This window comes from Lepidothrix coronata, unplaced genomic scaffold, assembly GCF_001604755.1.
Source record: "Lepidothrix coronata isolate B3197 unplaced genomic scaffold, Lepidothrix_coronata-1.0 Scaffold29, whole genome shotgun sequence".
NCBI classification, from domain to species: Eukaryota; Metazoa; Chordata; class Aves; order Passeriformes; family Pipridae; genus Lepidothrix; species Lepidothrix coronata.
This window is the reverse complement of record NW_016690209.1, coordinates 3,219,676-3,241,306: the sequence shown is the minus strand read 5'-3', so window position 1 is coordinate 3,241,306 and position 21,631 is coordinate 3,219,676. Positions and strand designations below refer to the sequence as shown.

The window sequence follows — 21,631 nt, the reverse complement described above, 5'->3', positions numbered from 1 at the left end:
GACTGCACTAACTGTTGTCCTCTATTGATTTGTGTGGAAAACTGTGCTTTCGGCACAAAGCTTTGATACAATTCTGTTCCTTTCCTACGAGGCAGGCAGGAAGGAAAAAATAAACCATTTCTTTTTGGTTTGCACCTGAAAGTGTGATTAACAAAAATCTCTCGAAGCTCGTTGCTTTTGCTAAAAGTGCCCCCGGCAGCTCCCCCGGGGGTCGGGGCGGCCCGGCCGGGCCCTGCGCGCTCCCGCCCGTAGGTGGCAGCACGAGCCCGCGGTCCGGCCCGGCCCGTGCCACCAAACCCGGCTAAAGCCGCCGGGAAGGTGGGAACGGGCCTCCCGCGGCTCTGGATCAGGGATTATTTCTTGCAAAGTGCTGCATCCCTGCAGGTTTATGTTTACATGTGCTTGGCGGCTCGATCGGCATCCATAGCACGTTTGGTTTGCCAGATGCCTTTGGCCTGGTGTTGGTGCACCTGACTCCCAAACCTTGGGGTTTTTTTTTTAAAAGTTTGCTCACTGTATTTGTAGTGAGCCCTACAGAGTTCCAGGGGACAGAGGATGGTGCCTGGTGACATATCTCTCCTTTTCAGCCAGAGTAGCAGAAACATTACTGCTGCCTCCCATGAAACCAGTTTCTGTTCCCGCTTCTAACAAATACCTGTGGCTCAGCCAGCAAGCCAGGTCAAATGGCATTTTCCCTTTTCAAGTGCTGTCCTAAGAGTAAATTTTTCTTTCACGGACTTCTTTCACCTTCCTGCTTCTGGCCAACAGAAAGGTACAATGGCTGCTTTCTGCACCAAGGCAGTAGTAGGTCCCTCCAGCCAGAAAGAAAGGTGGTACAATATTGTGCCATTGTCTCTTAGGAAAAAAAAAAGGAATCCCCTTGTTATTCCGTATTTGACCCAGACTGGAAATATTAACGGCTCTGGCTGTAATTGAGGATGAAACGTTACCTTTAATAAAGTCAAATGCAGAGCATGTTACTGCTGGGAGAGTCTCTTTTGTAATCTCCACTCTGTACTCCAGGGGATTTTCAATATGTTTATGAACAGAGCTTCTGCTGCGAGGGGAGGAAGAAGCAGGTGCTGATTCACTGTCTCTTCTTGGCCAGGTCACAAACATAAAGAAAACATTAAAAGCTACAGCCTCGTCGTCGGCACAGGAGATGGAACAGCAGCTGGTAGAGCGAGAGTGCCCTCCACACACAGAACAAAGGCAGCCCACAAAGAAGATGTCCAAAGTCAAAGGGCTGGTCTCCAGCCGCCACTAGAACATACCATCTAAATTGTCATTCAGTTAGGAATGACAACAGGAGGAGCAAAAAGGGCCTGCAACTCCTTTTTCAGTGGGTTCTGGGCCAGTCCCTTCCAGGCTGGCAGATAAAAGCCCCGTTGAGTACAGCTCCCAGTTAGCAGCACCTGGCTAAGTTACACTGTGCTGCCCTATGAAGTTTCAGGGTGTCCCTGTTCTGGTCTTCTGAAGAGGGACTTTTAAAGAAAGGGACTAACCAAAAGGGGCAGGAAAAAACCAAAATATCTGTGGACAGTTTTGCTCCCTCCCAGCTAGTTTTATTGCTGCTTAACCTTGAGGAAGCTGCTGTACTAAATCAGATCTTGGGAGAGCTTCTATAGCAAGTGTCCGAATCCCAGGATTGAAGTGTGGCTACCAAAGCCAGGCTGGGAGTGAGGAAGCCATCAACACAGATCTTTTCATTCCCAAAGGGAGTGCAGGAAGGTTTCTAGGCCAGGAACTGCTTTACATGGTAGTCTTCAGCCTTTCTGCTACCCCTGTCTGTTTTAAACTGGGGTGAAATTCACACTACCTCGCTCTGTGAAGGTGAGATCCAGTGCTGGGCTGTTTACTTAACTGTCTGTTTACTGCCCTTACTAGGCCCTTTAATCTCTCACAGATTTAAAGCACTGTTCTGCATCTCTGAGGCATCAATACAATAAGGAGGAAGCAGGCTGCTCTTTCTCGACTTCCTTCTTGCAGGTGGTCAGGGGCATGCTAGAAACTGTTCCTCCTGAATGTGATGTGACCTCTCAGAGCTACCTGTGAGTTGTTTCCCCCATTGACACCTTCGGAGGGTAATTCATTTGCTCTTCCTTGGATGCTGGCGACAGTGGTCTGCACAGGAGAGGAGCCTGTTTGGCATCAAGGCAGGCTGGTGGCCCAGGACCCACTGGCAGGGGTCGCAGCAGCATCCCCTTGCTGAAGCAATGGACTCGACTAGTTTTTCTGAATTTTGAACACTTTCAGGTTGTATTTTCTTCCCTTGTTTTTTGTACATTGTTGTGATTCTAAAGCATTTCAGCCTTTGTTTTGTGGGGTTTTTTTATTTGTTACAGACTAACTTCAGGTGATTTGCACCTAGTTTGTCAAGGTGTGGGGTTGTGGTTTTTTTTTAAGGGGGAAGCATTGGAACAACAATTCATGAAAAAGCACATTTTAGAAAAAAAAATTAAAAATGCTGATTTAATGTCAGAGTCTGGAGTCTTGACTTTGAGGCTGCTTTAGGCTTGTAGTCTAGTGGCACTTGTTCACTTGAGAATTTACTTGATTCTTGGTGTATGTTATCCAAAGGTGTGACTGAGCTCCCTTATTCATGTGGGAGGCAGGGAAGCGCTCTTCACGTTTTGTCAGTGGTTCACCTTTGTCCAACTTTGTGCAGAAGGATCTGTGGCAAAGCTGGTAGCTGAGCCCAGTGTCCTGAGCCTAAACAGCTTTGGCTGGTTGTGGAAGATTTGTAGCTGTGCTCTGTCTTAGGCCAGTCGATTCCTCCCTTTGGGTCTAGCAGAGTGTGCTTTGTAGTTTGGCCCCTGCATTTCACTTCTGTAAAGGGAAGAGCTTCCCGTGAGCGGGCAGGGGAGCTGTTGAAGCAGAGGACTGTGACAATCCTCCAGTCCTGCAGCCAGCTGTCACCTGCGCTTGCTTGTGCAGTGCACGTGCCTTCCTCTTATTGCTACCAGGACTCTTTGCCATCTGCATGTTTGCAGTCCTCAGTCACGGGACTTGTTCACTTCTGAAAGTAAATCCTTCTTTTCTTCTCCTGCAGAGCAGGCACACCAGCTTTTAATCTGGAGAGGTAGATCTAAATAACCCCTCTCCAGCTTTCTCTGGGTCAAGTCGCAGAGGCTTCTGATTCTGATCAAGCTTCTGATTCTTTACCGGCTCTCTGTCCCCCTAGAAATGCAAGCCAAAATATTCCCAGGGAAGGATGTTAAGTGAGTAAGTCCAGAGCACAAAGCCTTCCCCTGTACCTCAGGGGAGCTGTTCCCCAAGCAGTGGCAGTACTAGTTCCTATTCCATCTTCTCCCAGTGTTTAGCTGACAGCTTCTGAGAGGTGCAGGTGGACTTTGTGTCCCCAAATCTGTGTGATAGAGATAAATTGGGTCTGTTTCTGGCTTGCTGTGTGGACAGCTGCAGCATACTGGTTGTCCAGTTCCTCACTGAATTTGACTGGTGAGAATAGGCTCTGTTTTCTTTCCTTCTCATTTTTAATATCAGTCCTGTAAAGAGGCAGGAGGAATACAAATGCCTTTGGGCATTGTTTTTAGCTCCTCAGCAAGCCACAGTCTGCTGGGGAAATAGATGTGAGTTTGGCACCCTTGGTGTTTGTTCCCTGCCAGTTACAGGAGTCACATTAGTTTGCTGGAGCTTCTTTAGTGTGTTGGAAGTTTTCGAGTTTGTTCTTACGTTTTTGCTGTTCTCAAAGCCTGGCTGGGGGTGAGGATCTTACTCATGCTTCGGTACACATTGCCTTTGATCAGCAAAGAAGCAAGGGAGGAAATAGCACTTTGAATAAAGAGCTGTCCCATGTTTGATGGCGACAGAGGACGGAGAAGGGACTGGGGTATTGGAGGGAATGGAGCTGTTTGCGTGTTTGGCTTTCCTGGTGTGCCAGCGTCGGGCTTGGTGCCGCAAAAGGAGGGGGGTGTCTGCGATGAGCCCAGGCTGAGATGAGTCATTAACAAATGACATGCACAGAGTACCTGGGGGAGGCAAACAGCTCTGCAGCAGCTGGTTAATGAATCTGGCTTGAAGGAAAGAGTTAGAAGCTATTCCGGGAATGAAGCAGAAGGCAGAGTTGTTAACAGGGAAGGATGCAGGAGGTGCTGTGCTGTTTGGGAAGGACAACAGATAAAGATTCTGTTGGCTCCCTGTGACTACAGGAAGGGCAGCAACTCAGAGCAGAGTTGCATGAATTAGGGGCTGATGGGGACTGGACTGTGAACAGTTTTGAGTGGGGAGTGCCCGGGGAGCTTAACTGTGCTATGGGAATAAGAGGGAGGTTGGAGCAAAGGCAGTTTTGATGTAAACTCCCATGTATCGCGTGTGCCTGCTGGAGGCAGCTAAGGCAGCTTGTCTGAGCACTGCTGGACTCTGCTGGACGCTGCTCCCTGGTGTGGGGAGAGTGTCCTGCCCTGCTTTGGTTTATGGCAGCAAAGAGCTGCTCCAGCTGCAGCTCATTCCAAGATTGCAGCAGGGCAGACTTTGTGCTATTGAACTTCTGTTTGCCTCCTCCACCCGGAGGGAGACAAAGTGGATGGAGCTGCCTTCCCTTTTGCTCTTCAGGGCTTTATTGTCTAGCTTTGTGTTCTGCAGCTCCACTTGTACTACTGCTTGTTTAATATGGAATTGAGCACTGAGCTGGAAAATGGAAGAGAGGATCTCAGCTGATTGCAGTGCTGGTAGGCTGCCCTAGCCCTAAAGCTGTGCCTCATGCTAACAAATGTCCCTGGCATTCCTGCTGTGACTCGGTTGATACCAGCTAACATCAGGCAATTCTGGAATATGATAAAGCAATGCTGATGTCAGTCTTTTACAGAAGAAAAAAGTTTTGGCTCGAAATCTATTCATTTTTTACTTCCCTCCTCACCCTCTTAGGTAAGTTGAATGCCAGGTTAGTCTTGTGTTGAGAGCAGGAGGGAAAGTCAGTGATGCTGTCAGACCCTTCTGTGTTCAGATTTGTTCAGACCAGTCCTGCAACTGGTCTTGTGCAGATTTCTGAAATCCAGTGGGTGCTTTTGGAGCTGCACTCAGGCTAGCAGATCTCTCTCCATGGATCATGTACAGGAGTAGGACCTGCAGAGCTGCTCTCCAGAGTGAAGCTGGGGAAAGCAAAGCTTTTGTTCCTATAGAGGCAGTGGTAGAAAGAGTTGGCCATTCTCCCACCAGCCCTGCAAAGGGAATTTTGCTGAACAGCTTTCAGTTCCTGTAAGAATGGAAAATGATACAGACCTCAGAGGGTGGCTTTGGTTTTAGTGTTCTTATCCTATGGGGGTGAAATGCTCTACTTCATGTGTGTGAAGCAGACTCGGGCTTACTCTTTGCAGGGGAGACAGAAGGAAGAGTGCCCTTAGCTTTGATAGCTGTATTGGAACGTAACAAATCACATGGGTAACCCAGACATTTCCTAAACTTTCAGTTCTCTACAAGTTTATGTGAGTGCAGCTAAGCTGGAAACCACACAAAACCACCCCTGCAGGGTAAAACAGTCCAAGCTTGTGTGTTTGTAGGGCTGCTGTGCTGGGGTTTGTTACTTCAGCATCTGAGCCAATTGCAAACTACAATGGAGAGAAACAACCTTACTCTTTATCATTCTTAAAAATGGGGAAGTGGAGAAATTTAAGAACCTATAGGCCCAGCTAGCAAGATGTTGGGCACTTAGTCCCAAACAAAGTCTCTTGTTTTTTTTCCACCCCACTAATTCCTCTGTAGCATCTGACTTAATGCAAGGGAACCAAAACCTGAATCTACATAGCATATTTTTGTATAATCTGAGAGAGTAACCCAGGGGCAGCAGGGAAAGTAAATTAAAGTTTAGAGTGATCTCAGTTCCTGCTTGTAACCTCAACCTTGTATTCTTAATACAGAGTTTTAGCCTGACAGTCTGATTGAATTTCTCAGCAGAGTTTTTAGAAATATGTCATTGTTTCACTCTGCTCCATGATGAAGGTCTGTGTCTCTCAGGGACTGTTGACATTTTGCTGATATTTCATCAAGTTTGGCCCTACCACAGAGCTACCAGAGGTAAGTGATTGAGGTAAAGAGAGTGCGTGTTTACCCCTAGCCTGGGCTGACCCTGTTCTCAGTGTCCCTGTGGTGGTATTCCCCTCTCTGACTGGTGAACCAGGCAAGGAAAAGGCAGAGCAGCAGTTTGCTCCTTGTCTCTGAATCCACAGGCACAGACGCTTCTTTTTCCCACAGTGTTTTCATCTCAGGAGATACCCTGTTGCAAATTGCCTGAGTGTGGTTGCTGTGACCACAGCTTTTTCTTGATAAGCTCCGGTGAATGCATATACACACTGGAAATTCAGGCAGTAATGGGATGCCATAGGGTCATTTAACAGTCCTGAAAAGTGTATTTCTCCACAGAGCACAAAAGAATTTGTACCAGTAGCACTTGCTTAGTGTAATTCTAGTAGAAGATGGGACACCCTTCCAGATCTCCAGGTCTCCTATAGAGGCTTTGGAATATCTGTATCACTAGGGCATTTTTAAAATGCTGTAATCACACATGATACTTCAGTGTTTCCAGAAAAGCTGTTTGTGGTGGGTAAGTGAGGCCTCACTCTGTCAGGGATCAGCCTTTCTGCGAGTATTTGGAGCTTGTCTGACCATAGGCTGTATCTTCATGGGTCTCAGGTTTGGGAGTAGTGCTGTCCAGCCCTCCAGACTCTTCCCAGAGATGCAGTTAATCTCAGCACCCCTCATGTTTTGGTCAGTGTCTCATGATGAGCTATTGCAGTAAGTAACGTCTCGGTGTTTCATTGTCACCTTCGCAGCTGTTAGAGAGCACCAGCTCCTTCAGGATCACCTGCCAGCTGTGATGCTGTACCTTTTACATCATGACTGTGAGATGACACCTCTCCCTGCTGGCAGACAAGCCAGGTGGGTAGGCATTGCTCCTCAGAGCTGTTCTGCACCTCGGGAGGTGCAGGCCATTGCCTGGTGTAGCATAAAGGAAGTCAAGGACAAGGACAGCGTTATAAATAAGGGGCAAAGCACAGAGCTGTGTCCTGTTCCAGCTCTGCTGCAGTTGCAGAGAGCAACCTTGGGCAGATCAGCTCCTCTGCAGCTGTGTTTCCCAGGACAGCCTTGCTCCTGCGTGCTGACTGTGACAGGGTTTGTGAAGGGCTTTGGTCTCCTGGCTGGGCAGAGGTTCATTGCTGATGGAATTGATGCGTACGTGCATCAGTAGGGGGGAAATCTTAAACCTTTTAAGCTTTTCCAGAAGTCATCTTCCTCCTCTGTAGCATATCCTTCTTTTCTCCTGATGCAGATAAGGTGGTCCATTGTGGGAATATCAGCCCGGAGTATTATGGGTAATATTCCAGGTTAATTATGGAGGGGGCAGGAAAAATAGCCTGTGCCGTTTTCAACAATATCAAAGGGATGCTACCTAATGATTTTCCTATTAGCTCTTTTCCCAGCCTGCCAGAGTCGCTGCAGAAGTGTCATTTACAAAGGCAGTTTGCAACTCATTACCCTGGATTTTCACTGTAGTTCTGCTCCAGAGAGCGTGGGCTTTTGCTGCGTGCCCCAAACCTAATGAATTGCCTGATTCGGTTAGTGCTGCCATCCCTTCTGACAAGGTTAGTTGCTGACTGACAGGAAGGGGCCTGAATTCAATTCCCTTCTTGTTTTCGACTCACGCTTGTGTCGAGCGCAGGCTCCCTCTGGAAGCTGCCCTGTGATCCCTTCCCTTTGTTTTTCTGTGTTCTGAGGGAAGCAGCCCATGCTTGGAGAAGTCCTGCAGCAAGTGGCAGGGGCATGTGTGCTGCTGCCCCTGGCAGTCCCTGCTCAATGCCTCAAGTCCCTTTCCAGCTGGAAAATTCCTTTGCTCTCCTGCTCTGGGCTTTTCTTTTTCTTCATTGCTTTGGGATTTGCTGTCACCTGAGCTGAGCTTTGTAACCCTTCAGCCAATAAATACCTTGGAAAAGTTGCAATGTGGACTGGGGGAAGAGAACTGATTTCCCACACATTAGAGGGCAACTGTGTCCCTGTTGTGGGAGCTTCAAGGTCTGCTCCAGCCTGTTCAAGCTTTACCAGGCACTTGTATAACAGCTCTGGAGAAAGCTCTTTGTCCTTTTTCACTAGAGAGCAGTGTGCTTTTTCAGGCTGGGGGCCTATGGCTCAACTCCTGCTAGGAATAGCTCCTGAGAGGAGAAATCAAGGCTGTTCTTACATCACGTGACAAGTGCTACCACTTGGAAGCTGAATGTGGCTACTGCTCATTCGGCTGGTGGTGCAGGAAACATGCAGGTGCTGAGAGTGCCAGTGTGAGCTGAGTGTGGACAGAGGAGCCTGGGACTCCTGCCCCCCTCACTTCCAGGTCTGTGGACACACACCTGCTAAATGCTGTTCTCTGAGCCTGCAGTTGAAATGTCAGATGCCACCCCCTGAGGCTGCAGCTTGCATCCAGGACATCTCTTGTTCAATTACACTGTCTCTGAGCTCGGCTGTGGCAGGGGAGTTTTTTAGTGCTGGCCCTGGATCCTTTTACTGGATGTCTTGAGGATCTGACCAAGCTTGCCCACAGGGGAGGCAGTGATGTTTCAGAGATCAATTTGTTTCTGCTGCAAATAGTGCCTCCTCCTGCACTCTTAATTAGATTCCTGTGGTCCCTCTTTCTTGCTGCCCTTGTTTGCTACTGAACCCCTATCAGGGAGACTCAGTTGTGGCCATATCAGCTGTTTGCTGTGCTTTAAGGTGCTGCTTCTGATTCCCGTTCTGGCTTGTCCACTGAACTGAGGAAGGTGCCCATCAGTGCTCTGGAAACTGACCTCTGCTGGCAGTGCCACTCTGCCTGTCAGACCCACCAGTCTGGCTGTGCCATGGGGAGCCTGAGGTTGAGTGGATCTGAGTTATCCCAAGTGCTCTTTCACCCCCAAGTGCTGCCTTCTCTCTTGCACATCAGCTCACACCCCATGTGGGCACAGTGTTCCCGTCCTGCAGGCGGGAATCCACATGCTGAGGGACACGGAGACTTATCCCTAGTCAGAGTGGAAGCAGTAAAGCGAGGAGCCAGGCTATTATCCTCTTCCTCTGCACCAGGAGCTCTCACTCTGATCCCTCTCCTTCTGCCAAGCAACTGTCCTTTTGCCATGCAGCTTTGTCCTTTTCCTTAGCCTTGCTCTTTAACAGTGGATGGAAGGAACCCATGCTGTGCTTTTTCCCTTGGACTATGCTGCAGAGGAGAAACGGGCATCCAGACCGTACATGACTCCAGCCTGTGATCTCTGATCTCCCCTGAGGTTCTGCTTCACTTGGGTGGTCAAACTGTGTGGACCTTGGACTGGGTCCCCCCCACCATGTTGAGGAGAGCCCCTCTGTCACCAGGCAGGTGATTTTATTCCAGCTCTGGCTTGCAGCAAAAAGCCAAAACTGGAAGGGGAATTGTTCCCACCTTGGTCCCAGCCTGGCACTCTTATGGTCACTACTCTGGCTTCATGCTCAAGGACCAGGACTCAGAGAGACCTGCAGCACCACCTTCTTACACCCTCTTTTCAGACTTGGTGTGCAAGGTCTGCACAGTAAGCAATTCCTTATTGTCCCTTAGGTTTGCTGGGTGACAGTGGACAGTACCTTCTAATGGGCATCTCTTTAGCCCCTCCTTCCCTCTAGAGATGTGTGAAGCTGTAGAATGTTGTATTTGCCTTACAGAGCCCTGTCATTACCTGCGGTCAGCTCTGGAGGGCTCCAGCTGACCCTCGGGTAGGGCACTGAGCTGCCACCGGCCCATCCTGCCTCCTTCCCTCCCAGAGTCTTGATTTTGTTCCCCATAGGCAACATCTTATGTGGTCCATCAGCTGCTGCTCCCTGTCCAGCTGGACTCTGTGGGCACCACGAGGTGGGTACCTGTCTCTGATGGAGTCTGTGCTCGTGCAAGGTTAGAAACGTCACCTGTGTGCCCCTAACCTGATGATTGAGCTGTTGGGTGTCTGAATGAATCCTCTTGTTCTGTAAACCTAATGTTCTCTAATAGTTGGGGTGAGTCTGGCTGAAGGTTTCTATGGTTTCCTGGTGGTTGCTAAGGAAAAGGATCGCTCTGCCTCTGGGTCTTGGTGACTTTCTTTTTGCCCTGTCCTAGGTACCGGAGCCCAGCAGAACATAATGCTTGTTGTTTCCCAGCCCACTACAATGGTCAGGGCATAATTTGTGACTCCTGTCACGGCTGGGCTGGGCGCCTGCCACTCTTTTTTTCTAAGGCCTCTTTGAAGAATGAGACCAAAGAGCCTTCATGCAGGCGTTTGCATGTTTGCTGCGCTCCCCACCCCCTTGCTTGCTGTTTCCTTTAGAGCTCCAAGTCATTTTAACGATTTATTTCATGCACTTTACATAGCAAGAAGCTGTAGCAGCAGCTGTGTCCATGAATCCTTACCAGGCAGCCCTCAGTATATTTTGGTCTGTCTACATATTGTCCCAGACACAGTTAAATAAATCTCTGCTGGAGGAAGGGACTTTACAGCTCAGCAGCAAAGGGCTGGCGAATGGGAATATAAACAAGATACTCAGTGAGCTGCCGGATCCCGGAATAACAGTGCCTCTGGCATAAAGCTCTGTTCCCACCAGCACAGCTGGGGGCCAGATCCAGTGCGGGCTCTTTGTTGCTGTCAGCAGGGACTGCGTCTCCATCCGGCGCCCAGTGATAATATTATAGCTACGGGGTGAAAGTTGGACCCAAACCTGCAGACTGGAAGCAGTTATAACATGTCTAGGCCAGATGCTGCCCTTGTCACCCTGCTGTCGATCCGGGGCTCGGTTGTTGAACGTGGTGGGCTCAGTTCCACGGGTGCCATTTGGGATCTGGGCAGGGATGAGCTCAGCTGGGTTCTGCGGAGGCTTGGAGCTGCTCGCAGCACCGGGCAGCGTTCGATCCATCAGGGCATCACAGGATTCACAAGTTTACTTTTGCATATGGGATCAAAGCTTAAAATATCAGCTGGCCTTTCTCTCGCTCCTGACTTTTCTAAAACATCTGAACAATTTCTTCTTTAGCTCTGTTAAAATCAATCAATCTGACATTTAAATTGTATGTGAATTTGATAAATAAAGACAGGTTACAAAATGCCACATGGAATGATTTTTTTTTTAAAGTTTTTCAACTACTTAGGACAAAAAAATGTTACAATGCTCAACTTTTCATTTAGTTACATAAATAATTTTTTTATAAATATCTCTTTATAAACAATATATAAATAGCTTTACAACATAAATACATTTATGCATGACATGAATTTACAAACAGCAATGTTATACAGCTGGCTTCATCAGTCTCTTGGAAAAGCACTGTCCCTTGTCTCGGTGAGTGTTTGTATATATAATATATATAAGATAGAGAGCACTTGTTAAAAAAGTAACAAAACCAAAACAGTTGGTGCCATGACTCCTCGTACCAAAAAGAAAAACACAGCCACGTCTTTTGTCCATTCCAGGGGGATCACTGCTCTTCTAAGTGTTGCCTGGGGGATGGCCGTGCCTGGCCGTGCGTGGTAGGAGAAAGTGGACTATGGATTCAAAGCCCTGTGAGGAAGGAAAAGAAAGTGCCTGTTAGTAGTTGCCATACAACAACCCTTACCTGTCCCAAGCTGAAACCTCTGTCAGAGTAACCCTGGCCTTGGGCTGGGGGATGTTGAAGTCAGCAGAAGCCCTCCCTGAGCTTTTTTGCTTGTGCTAAAGCAAGGAAGAAGCTCGCCCTTCACTCTCTGGCTGCTTGGTATTTAGGGGAGAGGCTGAGGGAAGCTGCTGCTCCTGCCCCTGCATCTATTGGAAATCTTTTTTTCCTAATGATTTAGCAAGGGCAGATGCATATGATCTGGCTTCATGGTGTGTGTGTGCTTCTTGGAGCCCTAAGCTGGGTGATTCCTTGGGAAGACCAAGGAGCCTCTACATGAGGGAGCAGGGAAGCAGCACTCATCCCTCCAGGCCAGGCTGGGGAGCAGCCCACATCCCTCCAGGACAGGCCATGGACCAGCACTGGCATCCTGCGGGCACCTTTGGGCCATGCTCTTCCCACTGCTCTGCAGAGCAGCAGGATGCTGGATCCGGTCCCCTCTGTGCCCAGTTGTGTTACTACAGGGCCAGGGCAGGTCCTTGTGAGTGGGGCAGTGCTGTGCCATGGGAAGAAGAGGGAATGGTCTGGGCTGCAGCAGGCAAGTGCTTCCCCTGCTGTGAGTTCATCTGCGTGTGACCTGTGGGCAGGGCCAGGCCAGAGCTTCATGGCCCCCAGCACCTTCAGGGAGAGCTGGCAGGGGAGGCACTGCCAGATTTCTCCCAAACCAGTCGCTGTGGGGAAGTGGCATTTCCTTCACCCCTCTATCCCTATGCAGTGGCTGTGGAGCACTGTGGGAAGAACTTCTCCAAGCTTCCCATAACTTGCTCAGATACAAAGCCAGAGTTGGGAAGTGCAACTCTTGGCAGTCAGCAGAACTAGAAGACACCTGGGGAACTTGTGTATTGTTTTTCCTCACATTAAAAGCATTGGTGCGTGGCTGAGACAGGAGGCTCACTAACCCTCCCATTGCAGGCACACGGGGTACCCTGCCCTCCTAACACCTACCCACAGGTCCAACGTGTGTGTCAAGCATAGGGAGGAACTGGGAACATGTGGCTGCACTGGAGCTCCTCCTGCATCCTCCCGGAGCCTACGGGTCTATCTCAAACTAGGGGGAATCCAGCTTGAGCTGCTGCGGGAGCAGCTGGGGTCTGATCCTTCTGCAAGGCAGCAGGAGGGGTGATGGAAGGGTGGCAACGCAATTAAGGCCAACTTGGGGTCTCTTTTACCCGCCAACAACGCCGGGTGTTGCGAAGCTCAGCGGGATGACCCCCTGCAGTCCCGCCCGCTGGCATCTCGCGTTCGCGGGGCAGCGCATCCCGCGCATCCACCGAATCCCGCGCATCCCCCGTGGTGCCGGAGCGCAGCCCCCCGGCCCCATCCTGGCCCCATCCCGGCCCGGCCGCGCACTCACCGCCAGGGGTCCCTCAGCATCCGAGGCCGCTCATGGCGCCGATGCGATCCAGCTTGAGCCCGAAGCAGCCCTTGCCCAGGCCCTTCTTGTGGAGGCCCTTGTGGCGGCGGCCCGGCGGGTCCTGCAGCAGCCGCGCCCAGCCCGCCCGCGGCCGCGCCTCGGCCCGCGCCTCCCGCGCCTCCCGCGGGCCCGACCCGCCGCCGCCGCTCCGCTCCTTCTCCCGCTCCTTCTCCCGCTCCTTCTCCCGCTCCGCCGTCTCGGGCGGACCTGCCGCCGCCGCTGCTGCTGCCGCCGCCGACCCGCGGGACGCCTGTGGAGAGGGGAGAGGGTCAGAGCGCCACCGCCCCCAGCGACCCCGCCGGTGTTGGGAACCCCCCGTTAAGGACGCGCAGCGGGGTCTGTGTGTCACCACCACCCCCCCCGCCGACGCAAAACCAGGACTGGGGTCGGTGCCCGGCAGCGCAGCCCATCACCCCGCGGCTGTGCCCAAGGCATCTTCTTTCCTCCCTAAATCTATGCTCCCTTCCCTGGTGTCAGAGCATCCCCCTGACCCATACCATAGCGGTGTCTTCCTGCCCTCTCCCGGCAGTGCCCTGGTCACTGCATGTCCCCTCAAAAGGGCCGGTGGTGCTGCACCCCCAGCTGTGCTGCTGTCACTATCCCGTTGTCCTGTCACCCTGTCCTCTGCCATTGATCTGAAGGGGCCTGAAAGCTGGCAGGTCCTTTCCTTTCAGGTCCCTTCGGTCACTGCGTCCCCCACCAGTTCACAGAGCTCTTCAGATTATGGTGGAGGGGTCCTGCCCCCCAGCTCCCCCCGCACCACTGCTTTGCAGAGTGTCCCCAGCAGTGATGGGGAGATCTGGGTTCCCTTTCCTTCCTGCTCCCTCCCCTAGTTAATACTCTCTGGGTGACCCCACTCTTCCAGTTCTGACCCACAATTAGGGGGCACACCCCCTTCCATCTCTGCCCCCCATCTCCCAGGCCATCTGTCTCCCTACTCGGAGCTTCTGCTTACCTAGCCCTGGGAATGCTCACCTTCATTCACCTCCCCGACAACCCACCTCGTATCACCCCTTTCTCTGCAGCCTGCACCCCAGTTCCTTACAAGGAAGCCACCACTCCTATCCCACTGCTGTGGCACCTCTCACTCTGTGTCCCCATCTCTGCTCGGCCCTCTGGGCAGTGCCACCCAGTGCAGGTGGCCTCTGGTGCATCCCTCTTCCTCAGCATCTCAGGACATCCAGGTCCCTGGGATACCCCCATTTGAGGCACCCCTTCCCCGGGACACCCCCCAGATGCTCCTGCCTGGGCCGTTTGGTCAGGACTGCCTCTCACCGTGCCCACCGTGCACCTGCTGCCTGCCCTGCTCTGGCTCTGCTCCCCTTCCCAAGTGCCCAGCATAGCAGGGTCCCCAGGGTGACGCCGGGGAGCAGACTGCCACCCTTCCTGGCGCTGATCCCGCGGGGTACAGGGCGCACAGTGTCCCCCTCCAGCCTCTAGTCTGGGGCTGATGTCCCCAGCGCGTTTGGGACAGCCCAGAGAAGCAGGGAGTCCCTTTGCAGTCAAATAGCCGGTGGGGAAAGAAAGACCCCCCTTTGCACTGACTCTGCCACCCCACAGTCACCCCACGTCCCTTCTCTGTGCCGTTAGGGCCCTCAGCGGGACGGGAAGAGGAGGGAGAGCCGGGGGCAGCCCCCGCCGTACCTTCTGTGGGAGCTGAGATGCCGGCTTCGCCTCCAGCCTGACGGAGAGCAGCGCGAGTAAAAGTCCACCAGCCAGCAAGGATGAGATCTGCATCCTGCGGGGCCGGGCGGGAAGGGAGCCGGGGGGGCAGCGGGGAGCCGAGGGCAGCCCCGGGGAGAGGCCGGGACCGACGGGAGTCAAAGTTCAGAGCGGAGCCGCGAGGTCCCTCCTGCCGCCTGCAAAGTGCCGAGCTTGTGAACTTGGGCTTTCTGCTTCATTCATTTTATAACCCAACCTGCTCGGTGATGTCATCTAAACACCAGGTCCAACGTGCCTCCCACTTCACAATAGTAGGAATTTAAAGAGGGGGGGTGGGGGGTGTCCCCTATTCCTTGGCAGGAACAAATGACACATCAGCCCAAGGCAACCAGCTCTGAGACTTGGAAAGCAGAAAGGGAAAGCGGGGGGCATTTGGCTTCGTGCCCCTGCCCTCCCCCAAACACCCCTGGCCCCCCCTGCAAGCCGTCTGCCCTCCCTTTGCCCGGCTGCCCCACGGCCCCTCTGCTCCCCCCACCGCGTCGGTGACCCCCCCCAGAAGAACACAGGCCAGGCGGGGGGGTGGTGGTGGTGGTGGTCCCGGTGGGGGGTTAAGCCCAAAAGACAGGAATGAGTGAAAAAAGCACATTTTTTTCCACATCCAGGAATAAATCGGACCTCCCAGGTCCCTGCCTGGCAGCAGGAGGGCCACTGTCCTCCCTGGCAGGGACGCTGGGGACTCAGGGGCATGGGAGGGGGCAGGGGTGCTCCTTGAGGGCACCTAAGTGGGTCCCTCAGCTTGGAGGGGGTGACCCGCTCTCTCCACTTTCATGAGGAGCTTCATGGGGTCCCTGGGCCAGGAGATGGGGCTTTTCAAGCACCCTGGTGATGTGCACAGTCACTGTCACAGGGTCCCTGCTGGGGACAGGACCCCATTGGCTGATCCACCACAGGGCTGTGCAGTCTGGCCTCCTCCGACCTGCTCCTGGAGCTGGAGGGTGCAGGAGAAGGATGTGATCCTGGGATTAATCCCAGTGGATTGCAGGGGCTCTGGATACCTGGTGCGGGCTCCCCCCTGCTCTAACCCTTCCCCTTCAGCATCTGGGAGGGCAGGATTTGTGCCTCTGCTGCTGCTGTGGTTGACACTGGGTAGCTCTGAAGCTCCATTGGCTTTTTGCTGATGGAGCTTAGCACCATCCCTGGCACTCTGTCCAGGAGGGATGCTCTTACTGGGATCAGGACAGAGGAAAGACAACCTCCTCTTTGCAGAAGTATGCAGGGCTGAATTGCATCAGGCTGGATTTGCACCCCAAATCTCTTCCCTGGGACCAGGGAAACAATCTCTGCTCTTCCCCCTATCCCTGGGATCTGTTCCAGTCTGGCCCTTTCCTCCTGCTCCGTTTCTTGGTCTTTCTGGACTCTGCTGCTCCACAAATCCCCAGGGACCTGCCCCTGCTGGGGGACGATGTCTCTTTGGGGGTCCGTGGTATCCCCTGTTCGGGAGCAGGGAGATGTTTCCTTTTCCGCAGCCCGGGCTATTGTGCACGGGACACTTCAAAGGAGATTGGCTTTTCAGCTCCATGTGAACGGGAGCTGGAAGGTGAAGGTCTCGGTGGTTTTTCCACTGTGCCTGCCAGGTGGAGACAACTTGGACTTTTTGGAGTGTGAAGCTGTGCTTGGGCATTTGTCTGCGTGCAGGCAGAGCGAGGTGATGGAGTTGGGATTGGAGCCGATCTCGAGTGCCAGGGAGCCGTGGGTGCAGGCAAGGAGCAGAGAGAGGCCCCTTCTCTTGGGGTTCAGCCCTCGTCCCACCCAAAGTGTAGCTGGGATGTGACATCCAGCCTCTCTGGGGGGAAAGGAGGGGGGCTCTGCACCACTACCCCCGTCAGCAGGGCTTCTGCAGGGGAAAGGGGAGCAGAAGGCAGCTGAGCCCTGGGGCTCCACAACCTGGGGATGTCGGGGTGCCCGAGGTCACCAGCGGCTCAGCAGACCCCACAGGGTCCTGCCTTCACCATCCTGATTGTGCTGGCTCCTGCCCTGATGCTGCGGGCAAACTGCCCCGCGGCTTCTCCCGGGGGACCCGGAACGGGGAAGGAGACGGGGCAGGCGGAGGGGGAAATGTCACAGAGCGGGGAGGAAGGGCTGCCTCGCTTGCCCTGGGGTCGGTCCCAGAGCTGCTCCACCAGCCCCTCGCCCCGGAGTATTAGAGTGTTGCCACAAATGCCACAACGCGGTCAGGTCTCAGCCAGCGCCAGCCCGCAGGAGGCTTGTCCCTGCCCTCGGCTCTCACCAGCGTGGTTTTCATTAGTGTATTTTCTTTGTCACGCTGTGCAGAGCCTCGGGTTTGGGGGGTGGGGGGAGGGAGGGCTGTGCTTTATAAATCCAATTAGTCTTGTTATTCAAATTACTCTGCCGAAAGTCAGAGCCGGGCGCACACAAAGCCTTAACTCAAACCAGATCGGATCCATTGGGGTGGCAAAAGCTTGGAGCGGGGAGAAGAGGTGTGCAGGAAGGGGTTAAGAGCATGAAAGCTTTTTGCTTGGTGGGATGGGGGCCTGAAAACTTTTAACCCTTAAAGGGATGCACCTTCATTAGCCCACAGCCCTGTAGGATGCTCACCATGGATGAGAACTGACAGACTCGGGGCATGTGTGTAAGCTGAGAACATGGATGGAGGGCTGGGCTCACTGTGGGCTTCCCTCCAGGCACTAGAGAGCAAAGGGGATCCTGCTCAGCTGGATAGGGAGGGACGGAAACCCTCGGGATGTGCTGGAGGGGGTGACACTCCTCCCCATTGTACCCAGGGGCCCAAAGAGAGTCACTGGGAGAGAGGGGCTCCAGGGGTGGCCTGCCCTGAGGAATACCAGCTTTGAACCAGGAACTATGGGGATGCACTGCTGTGGGGATAAAAATGGGGAGATACTGCTGAGTCTTGGCAACGTGGGGATGAGCCCTGAGAAGACGGACTTGAGGGGACTGTAGGGAGTGGGGAAGGGAATGGAGAGGGTGTGTGTGTGAGAACTCCCTGCCTGAGGATGGAGGGATTCATCAAAGTGTGACCAGTGCCAGCACGATTTGGAGAGTGGGAGGAGATGGGTCATGGGGGTGTGACAGCAGCACCGGGTGTTCTGGCCTCATCACAAGGAAGGGGTGAGCAGATGCCTGTGGGTGAGGCTGGATCCTGCCAGGAAGCCCTGGGGCGCTGGCTATCTCAGCTGAAGTTAGGAGCCAGGCTTCAGGCACCTTCCAAAGGATCATCCCGAGAAAGTTTACGGGACAGAAGTGTGGAGTCTAGTCTGCAGTAAGCTGCTACCATAGCAGTGAACAGCCAGCGATCCAACTCCTTTTTCTTCCACTCACTTGTCCTTAGGGAGCTTGTTTCTGTATTGATTTGGGGAAATCACTGCCCAGATTTATGTCTCTTCTGATGCCATGGGCCAGGGAGGATTTCCTGATGGAGTGATGGATAAGTCTAGTGTGAGGATTTCCAGCTGATGCTGTGTGAGGGCCAATCATCCCTTTGCAAAAAGACACATCAGAAGGCTGAGTGCATGTGATGGTGATGCCACAGTTGCTGATGTTTTTGCACAACCAGTGGCCAGCCCAAGGAGCTGTTGGTGGGATGGAGGAGGTACAAGGATGGAGCAGCTACAAGGACGGAGGAGCTACTTCTCCACCAGTGCAGCCAACTACCAGTCCCGAGGAACATGATGTGTGCTGTGTTCACCAAGAGAATGTCACCAAGGGTTTGATGTGCCACAGCAGGAGCTTTTCACAGTTTTTTTTTTGTTTCTGTTTTTGTTTTTTTACAGGTTTTATACTACCTCTCCAGGGGTCTGGTGATAGCAGGCTCAGTGAGAAGCCATTTGGGGAAGGATTTAAATTTGGGTTATAGGGATGGATGAGCAGCCTCTGGTGCCTGCAGTGGCAGGGGACCACCTGGTCCCACCGCTGTGGCAGGATGCAGCAAGTGATGTGCCTCCTGAGGATGCTTTGAAGAAAGCTTTTCTGGAGAATAACGCTATAGCCCCTAAGGCAGGAGCACTTCCTGGGGGCTCAGACCTGGCCACCAATAGCCCCTGGGCTTGGGCAGCCACTAGGCTGTCATGGGGGTGGGGTGTGATGCTCCTGGGGTGCTATGGTAGCACTGGTGCCTGTCTGAAACACAGATGGAGATTTTGGCCTCGTTGAACACCCCTGGTGTTTATTTTGGAAGCTGCTGCTGAATAAGGCATTACAGGGAACATTGCATGATTTTACGCTTTCCCTTGTCTTCTCTGGGTCTGGAAGAGGGCTCTGGCTCACAACATGTATGTGGCCAAGATCCCCTCTTCCCAGTCTGGGACTGGGATGGGAAGAGGCCCTGCAGAACTGCCCTGATAGGGCAGGCAGGGATGGGGTTGCAGGTGCAGCAAGGGCATGGAGACTGAGAGGGCACCTCTGTCCCCTCCCAGACCTCCCAGAGTGAAGAGGGCAAGGAGATAGGGGCAAGCCCCAGGTAGAGACTCAGAGGTCTTTGCTAGTGAAGTGCTGACATCCTGGCAGGCACAGTGTGTTTCTCCCCCAGAGGAGAGAAACACACTGGGGGAGGGTTTGCCTTTGGCTGTTTGCCATTTACTCTGGGCTTCCCGAGATGCTCCAGTCTCCTCCTGACTTTCTGGGTATTTTCCCCAGGGCTGCACTGGGATGGCTGTGCTCTGGGGCTGGGATGTCTCACTGCTCTGGTGGGAGCAGGAACACGATGTCTCAGGGTTTTGTTGAATGTCAAGAAAATTAAGCAATTCTAATGCATGGGTGAGTCCATGCCATGAGCCTCCCTCTGTGTCAGTCCTCGGAGGATAGGAATTGCACTGCCTCCAGTTCCCAGCAGCCTCGGCTCTGCAGCTAATGCAAGGGCAGGTTGTTGGGATTTTCCAAGCTAAATACCACAGTCTTCGTTTTCCTCCCTTTCTCAGATTACTTCCCCCCAGAAATGGGAGTCTGGCAGTGTTTCACCCACAGCCTGGGGGTCCCAAGATCAGCCCAGTCTTGGTTTTGGTGCTGAGCATTCCTTTTGGAATAGGTACTGCCCAAAGAGCTGATGACATGGAAAGGCCAAAGGATGAATAACTGACACCACATTTATCCCTGCAGAGAGCCATACCTCGTGCAGATCCCAAGAAAGGATCCAACAGGCCAGTGAGGACAGACCCCCAGCTGGTACCTAGGAGGTTTCCAACACAGCTTGGAGCCAGATGCCACCACCACACCACATCACCCTGCCACAGCCCCAGGGGCATGTCTGTGCCCTGATGTGCTACGTGCACATCCAGGCCTGGTAAGCAGGTCCTCACTAGCCCCACGGCTCTGGCGGAAGTGCATGTTCTGGCTTGGCAGGAGCCTCTTCCACCTGGGTTGGCTGTGCAAACCCTGCCATCCTCACCAAAGCTGTCAGCAGCTCTCTTGCAGCCCCCCTGCCAGCCCCAAACACCCTCCAGCTCCTCTGAAATAGCTTCCTGGGAATCCAGCACCAAGTGGTGGGAAGTCCCTTTTGGCATCAGTATTTTAAGGTAAAAACCCTTTGGACTTTTTGGGCCTTTCCCTGGAGCATCCAGGATGTGGGAAACCCCAAGGGAGTGCTGGGATGCAGGGAGCCAGATAAGTGCTGGTCTTGACCTCCTGACGTGGAGTCAAGCCCTTGACCTCCTGACAGGGTTGTGATCCTGATGAAGCCAGATTTGGGCTTTCTGCCTCTTTTTTTTTCTCTTTTTGGGAGGGAGTCTGGCTATCTCCCATAGGAGAGTTTTGTGGAGGTGCCAGGTTGAGCATCATGGGGTTACACTGGCCACAGCGAAGTGCTGGCATGGGAAGAAGATTTCAGCACCACAAATGGTAGGGCAGCCTTGTGGAGCAGCTAACAGTCCAGCAGGGCCTTGGTCATGCCTGGGAACATCTGGGGCCGCTGCTCCTGTGGCTGGGGAGCCCTGCTGGCTGTGGAGTGTCACGGTGGCCCCGCTGCCACCCCACAGGCAGCCTCTGTGGACGTGCAGGGCTCCACAGTCCTAACCTTTAGCAACCAGACAGAATAACAATGCCAGCCTGCTGGGGTATAATGGCCGGTGTTTGCTTGAGATACAAAGGCACCGAGCTTTCACATGAGGTAATACTGATAAGTTCCGCTCTCATTCACTGCTCCGCCTGCCAGACGGCAGCAGGGCTGGCAGCAGCCCCTGCCTGCCCTCACTGAGCTGTCGGGGATGTGCCCACTGACCCCTCGGCCCGTCATCTCTGCTGAAGCACTGGCCCCTGCTGCCCCGTGCTTGTCCCACTGGTCACCCAGCTCCAATGTGGCCCCCACAGGGGCTGTTCTGACCCCATCCTGCGTGTGTGGAATGGGAGATGCAGGGGCAGCGATGGGGGCTTGTAAGGTGAGTCTCTAACACTGTGACTGCAGAGCAGTACAGTTCCTTAGTCCCCGCCTGCCTGGAAAGTGCCTTTTCCACATTCCTGAGAACATTAGGTAGGGCTTGAACTCACTGCACATCCCTTACCCCATGTGCTCTGTCCCCCCTGTCCCCCAGCCCTGCTGACCACAAGCTCAGTAGGTGCAGGGCAGCTCCTTGCCCAAGTTTTCTGATAGGACCCATGGAGCTTTGGTGTCATCCAAAGCCACTTTGAGCACCTTTGGGACGCTCAGCCGTGTAAGGGCAGGAGGATGCAGGGAAACTGAGGGCTGTGTGATAGAAGACATTTGGACATTATAGCCTGGCAGGATTACTGTGGAAGAGACTTAAAGGCATCCAGGAGACAAATGCAGGTAATCCCAACTAAATCAGGTGCAAAGCACTAACTCTGCTGCTTCAACATCCTAGCTGGCACCCTACCTCTTCTCTTCTGCCTGTCCCTCTTTGCTGAAGTCTGATTCTCTCTTCCTTTACTGGACAAACACAGCCAAACCAGAT

The 21,631-nt window shown here is 53.2% G+C and overlaps 2 protein-coding genes across 4 annotated transcripts in view; one reads left to right on the top strand and one right to left on the bottom strand.

Annotated features, from left to right (window-relative positions):
• The window catches only part of COPS7B (COP9 signalosome subunit 7B), an 18,270-nt gene extending 7,199 nt beyond the window's left edge, over positions 1 to 11,071 (top strand). Inside the window, exons 7-8 of one of the 2 annotated variants that reach the window (XR_001874047.1) lie at positions 1,109 to 6,891; positions 9,789 to 11,071. Coding sequence is in view for 1 of the 2 variants with exons in the window: in XM_017810716.1 (XP_017666205.1) it covers positions 1,109 to 1,267 (159 nt within the window). In the remaining variant the exon portion in view is untranslated. Of the gene's footprint in view, positions 1 to 1,108 lie in introns of both variants that reach the window. The other variant, XM_017810716.1, reaches the window with a different exon arrangement.
• Positions 11,072 to 21,631, bottom strand: NPPC (natriuretic peptide C). 2 transcript variants are annotated; one of them, XM_017810718.1, is made up of 4 exons: positions 21,554 to 21,631; positions 14,676 to 14,890; positions 12,972 to 13,281; positions 11,072 to 11,526 (listed from the first exon to the last, which is right to left on the bottom strand). In XM_017810718.1, the coding sequence occupies exons 2-3, from the start codon at positions 14,766 to 14,768 to the stop codon at positions 12,985 to 12,987; spliced, it is 390 nt and encodes a 129-aa protein (XP_017666207.1). In that variant the 5' UTR covers positions 14,769 to 14,890; positions 21,554 to 21,631; the 3' UTR covers positions 11,072 to 11,526; positions 12,972 to 12,984. The 2 variants fall into 2 exon arrangements, with proteins under 2 accessions (XP_017666207.1, XP_017666206.1); XM_017810717.1 differs by lacking the exon at positions 21,554 to 21,631 and having other exon boundaries at positions 14,676 to 14,979.